Source organism: Citrus sinensis, chromosome 7, assembly GCF_022201045.2.
Source record: "Citrus sinensis cultivar Valencia sweet orange chromosome 7, DVS_A1.0, whole genome shotgun sequence".
NCBI lineage: Eukaryota > Viridiplantae > Streptophyta > Magnoliopsida > Sapindales > Rutaceae > Citrus > Citrus sinensis.
In genome coordinates this window covers 1,983,614-1,988,708 of record NC_068562.1, presented here as the reverse complement: position 1 = coordinate 1,988,708, position 5,095 = coordinate 1,983,614, and the positions used below count along the sequence as shown (strand labels likewise).

General features: G+C 32.9%; 1 protein-coding gene and 1 non-coding gene across 3 annotated transcripts; both read left to right on the top strand.

Annotated features, from left to right (window-relative positions):
* Positions 1-74, top strand: TRNAI-UAU (transfer RNA isoleucine (anticodon UAU)). Its single transcript has one exon. It is a non-coding gene; the product is annotated as a tRNA-Ile (tRNA).
* Positions 75-212: 138 nt separating this feature from the next.
* LOC102616240 (AAA-ATPase At2g18193-like) lies at positions 213-2,050 on the top strand. Of its 2 annotated transcripts, XM_006466783.4 has the most exons (3): positions 213-1,149; positions 1,264-1,318; positions 1,418-2,050. In XM_006466783.4, exons 1-3 carry the CDS (start codon positions 338-340, stop codon positions 1,859-1,861), a joined length of 1,311 nt encoding a protein of 436 aa, XP_006466846.1. In that variant the 5' UTR covers positions 213-337; the 3' UTR covers positions 1,862-2,050. The 2 variants fall into 2 exon arrangements, with proteins under 2 accessions (XP_006466846.1, XP_006466845.1); XM_006466782.4 differs by having other exon boundaries at positions 219-1,318.
* The last annotated feature ends 3,045 nt before the right edge of the window (positions 2,051-5,095 follow it).

Below are 5,095 nucleotides of genomic sequence, written 5' to 3'. Positions count from 1 at the left end.
GGTCCCGTAGCTCAGTTGGTTAGAGCGTTGGTCTTATGAGCCGAAGGTCGCGGGTTCGAGCCCCGCCGGGACCATTTTCAGTTTTTTTTTTTTAATTTCGAACAGTCAAAAAGGTCACTTACCCTGAAGATTTAACAGAAAGTCCATCAATCAAAACACTGTAGGTCCAAAAAGCATTCGGCGTGATTTCAACGCAGAACCAATAAAAGTTTCTTGGCTAGCAAGCAACAGAATCTTCTTTCTTTAATCGTCGCCCCATTAATCTTTAAAAGCCAGGAGCATTACCAACATAATCATCACGAAATTTAGAATTAACCCACCATTCCATTTGGCAATCATGTTCTCTCTTTCAGAAATTCCACAAACAGCGTCCACGCTGTTCTCTGCATACTCCACGTTGGCAGGATCAATGATGCTGCTGCGGTCTTTCGCCAACGAGCTAATTCCCCAGCAGCTTCGCTCTTACTTGTGCACAACATTTTATCATTACCTCTTCAATCCTCTCTCTAACAATCTTACTCTAGTGTTCGATGAGTGGAGTGGCATGTCCCGAAACCAAGTCTTTGATGCAGCTGAACTTTACCTGCGTACCAAGATCAACCCCGACACTGAACGTTTAAAAGTCAGCAAAACCTCAAGACAAAAGAATTTCACTGTTTCAATCGAAAAGGGCGAAGAGGTTACTGACTCGTTTCAGAATGTTCAACTCCAGTGGAAATTTGTTTGTAAGGAGCCTCAGAACAATCATTCTGGCGAAAAACGGTATTTCGAGCTTAGTTTTCACAAGAAACACAAACAAACAGTGATTTGCTATTACTTGCCTCATGTTGTAGAAAGGGCTAAAGAGATAAAACAAGAAGAAAAAGTGGTGAAGCTTTACAACCGTGAGTGTCCTTACGATGATGATGATGACGGAGGAGGCGGCGGCGGCATGTGGGGTTCTATCAATCTTGAGCATCCGTCTACTTTTGATACTCTGGCGATGGACCCAGAGTTGAAGCAGATGATTCTTGATGATCTTGATCGGTTTCTGAGGAGAAAAGAGTTTTATAGGCGAGTTGGCAAGGCTTGGAAACGTGGGTATTTGTTATATGGCCCTCCCGGGACAGGGAAATCGAGTTTGATTGCTGCCATGGCTAATTATTTGAGGTTTGATATATATGATTTGGAGCTTACTAGTATATATTCCAATTCTGATTTGAGGAGGATTTTGTTGTCCACTACAAACCGGTCTATTTTGGTAATCGAAGATGTTGATTGCAGTGTTGAGATGAAAGATAGACAAAATGATGGTGCATCTGTAGGCTCTAATACAAAGGTTAGCATCTTATCTTTTTCTTTAATTTTAGGCTGCTAAAGTAATTGATAAACGTGACATCTATTTAATGTTCACCACTCACTCGTTTACTCATTTCAGTTGACGCTCTCGGGTATACTCAACTTCATTGATGGTTTATGGTCGAGTTGTGGAGATGAGAGGATCATCGTGTTCACGACCAACCATAAAGAGAGGATTGACCCTGCATTGTTGCGGCCTGGTCGAATGGACGTGCATATTAACATGTCTTATTGCACGGTTCATGGGTTCAAGGTTTTGGCCTCAAATTATCTTGGAATTAAAGGCAAATCTCACTCGTTGTTTGGAGAAATTGAAGGGCTAATACAGAGTACAGATGTCACTCCCGCAGAGGTAGCAGAGGAACTTATGAAGGCTGACGATGCTGATGTTGCTCTAGAAGGGCTTGTTAATTTTCTTAAACGTAAAAGGATTCAAGCTGATGAATCCAAGAATAGTGATGTGAAGGGTGAAGAGGCTAATGAAGTTGAGCATGAAAAAGCAAAGCAGTTAAAGACTGGATGATGACGAGAAAAAAGAAAAAGGAAAAATCTGTTGAAAACAATAGGAGGGGGAAAAAAGAAAAGAATACATTATGGGCAGTTTTTATATTTTTGCTAGTTTATGTATTATTGAATATGACCTGCATTTACTCTCCTTTATGGGCAGTGGCAATTTAGGATAAATTCAAAGCTTTGTGTGCGCATTTTATAACGAGCTCTTGCTGCTTTAGGCCATTAATTAATAACTACATTGGAATTTAGAACCCAGTAATGTTTAAGGTAGCAATGGTTCATTTTCCGTTTGGCTTTTGTTCTTAAGCGCGCTAATTGCCAACCCACTATGTCTTTTAGAACATGGATTATCAAAGTCTACTCTGCCTCTCATGATATACTAAATAGTATACCAATTAAATTAGAAACACGATTCAACTTTCACCTTTGTAATAACATAATTTTTGTTTCGGGTTAATTCTACAACACATTTGAGGTTTATGTCAAAATGTAATATAGAACCACCAACTAATTATGGTTGGACACATGGCGATATATGTTGAAAAAATTTTAAAACACAAATTTTAAATTTCCATCTTCTCATTGTCCTTTAACATTTTTGAATACTTTAGAATTTCAAACAAAGCAAGAGAAAAAACATTAATGTTACTCTCTCTCTTCATCATCTTATTTTAATTTTAGTTCCTTTTCTCTTTGTCCAATTTTCATCTTTGCTTCGGTGGTTGCCGTTTTTGAAAGCTAGTGAAGAAGAATAAGATTTTTTTCAAGATGAAGATTATTTTTCTCCTGCTAAAACCAATAAAATGTACTCCATTGTTTCAATCCCTATCTTTTTCACCGAACTACACCAATTCCTTTGCTGCGTCGCCAATACTAAATCAATATAACAGTCCACATTGGTGTTTCAATCAAAGATTTAAACTCCCAGTAAAATATTATTTCCAAGTCATTGGAGATTAAAGTTTGACCATGAAAGTGAGGAATCAAAGGCCAAATCTACTGGGAAAAACTTACCCACCAATGATAAAAGATGACTCTTTTTTTCTTTTTTTATGTTGTTTCATCTTTGTATATAGTATATTTCTTGAAAATCTTTTTAAGTTATTTAATTTCATCACTACTTAACAAAATATAAACATTCAATGATACCGTTGATATAAAACAAATCAAATAAGATTTACCAATTTGTTCAAAACTTTAGTTATATTATTAAATGTACTTTAGACCGTACTAATTCACAATTGAAAAAAAAAAATTCGTACCGATTCAAAAGCCATTCTAGTATTGGAAAACAAATCTCCTCAAATCAATTTATAAATGCTTATTAAAATAAGTTCTTTCTTCATGCCAATAAATAATTGACTAACCAAAAGTAAAATAAACAAAACTGACGACAGTCACTATAAAAAAAAAATATATATATATATATATTTAAACAACGGCAGCCACAAATGTTTCATCTTCTTTATTATTATTTTTAAATCTTCCTTTTCACAACCCAAAATCGTTCTTTCTTTAACCTTTATGTGCGAAGGGGCCAATATCATATTCATTATCAAAAATCTTCTTCTTTACTAGGTTTCAAAAGAAAAGCCACCAAAATAAAGATAAAAATTGAAAAGAGAAAAGAATTCGAACTGAAATAAGGTGATGAAGAAAGAGAGAGAGTAACATTAATGCTTTTTTGGAATTCTAAAATATTCAAAAATATTAAAGGATAATAAGAAGAGGGAAATTTAAAATTTGGGTTCTAAATTTTTTTCAATATATAATGCTACTTGTCCAATTATAATTAGTTGATGGTTTTATATTAGATTATGACATGAAACCTCAATTGTATTGTATAATTTTTCTTTATTAATTAGTTAGTAGTAATATAATTTACCATCACTATACTTTTTACCTTTGTCGGGTTTACTTTTAATATTTTCAATACACACACGAAAGCAAAGGGAAAGAGCTACTTAATCGGTTTATATGAAAATTCACATTCGAATTATGCCCTAGAGGATAGAAGCCAAACCACATCGTTTTGAGTTTTATCTACCTGGCACAATTTGGATATTAAAGGTACTTTTGGGATTGGGATTGAGATTGAGATTGAACAATTATAATTTAAAAGTTACAGTATTAAAGTGTTTGATAAACACTATCTACTGTAACTTATAAGATATATTAATATAATTTTTCACTTATATAATAAAAAATTTATTATATCTTTAATAATTTTATCAAAATTATTATTTATTATATATTATTAATTTTTATTAAAAATTATAATTTTTTTTATTACAGCAGCACCTCAATCACAAACGAACCTAATTTTCTGACAATCCGGGCTAGATTAAAGTTTTATTATTTTTTTAATTTTTTTTAAAAAGGCGATCTAGACAATAACTAGAGCTGGTAAAACTTGACATGACCCGATTACCCGACACGAATACGACATAAATAAATGGGTATGGGTCGTCAAATTTAACACGATTATTAAATGGGTCTGGTCCGAGTCAACACGATTTTTTTTCGTGTTGGGTTAGGGTTAAAATTCTTGACCCATTTACCCAATCAATGACCCGATTATATTTTCTATTTTAAAATAATTTACATATTCTTATCATTAAAACTCAAATATTAGAGATGGTTTTCTTTTTTTTATTCTTTAAAAGGGTGAATATAAACACAATGTTTTATTCATAAAATTTTAAATACATTTAGAGCTTCAATAGTGTAAATGTGTAAAAATTGATAGACATGTATATTTTATAATATTATATATATATATAATTAAAACCTCAATAGTGTAAATGTGTAATATATTGGTAGATATGTATATTTAATAATATCAAAAAATTATGTATGTATGTATGTATGTATGCACATACGTATGTATAATAGCGTGTAAATATTTGATGTAACTTTTGTTCAATATATAGATATTAAATGAGTTATTGAGTAACCCGATTATTTTTTTGTGTCGGATTTAAATCTTAATATTTTGACACAATTATTAAATAGATCGAATTTAAATCGACTTAAATTTAACACGACACGAACATGATTCAATGGCCTGTTTTGGCAGCTCTAACCATAACAATTCAATTGGCTGTGCAGTTGACTAGAGTGTCATGAGCTGGGTGTTAGGTCGATGACCAAATTACCCTATTAACCTTCCCCAGATCAGCTTTGCATTTCTAATCCCATCAGCAAATAAGGATGTTTTTGTAATTCACGAATGTAAAATGTA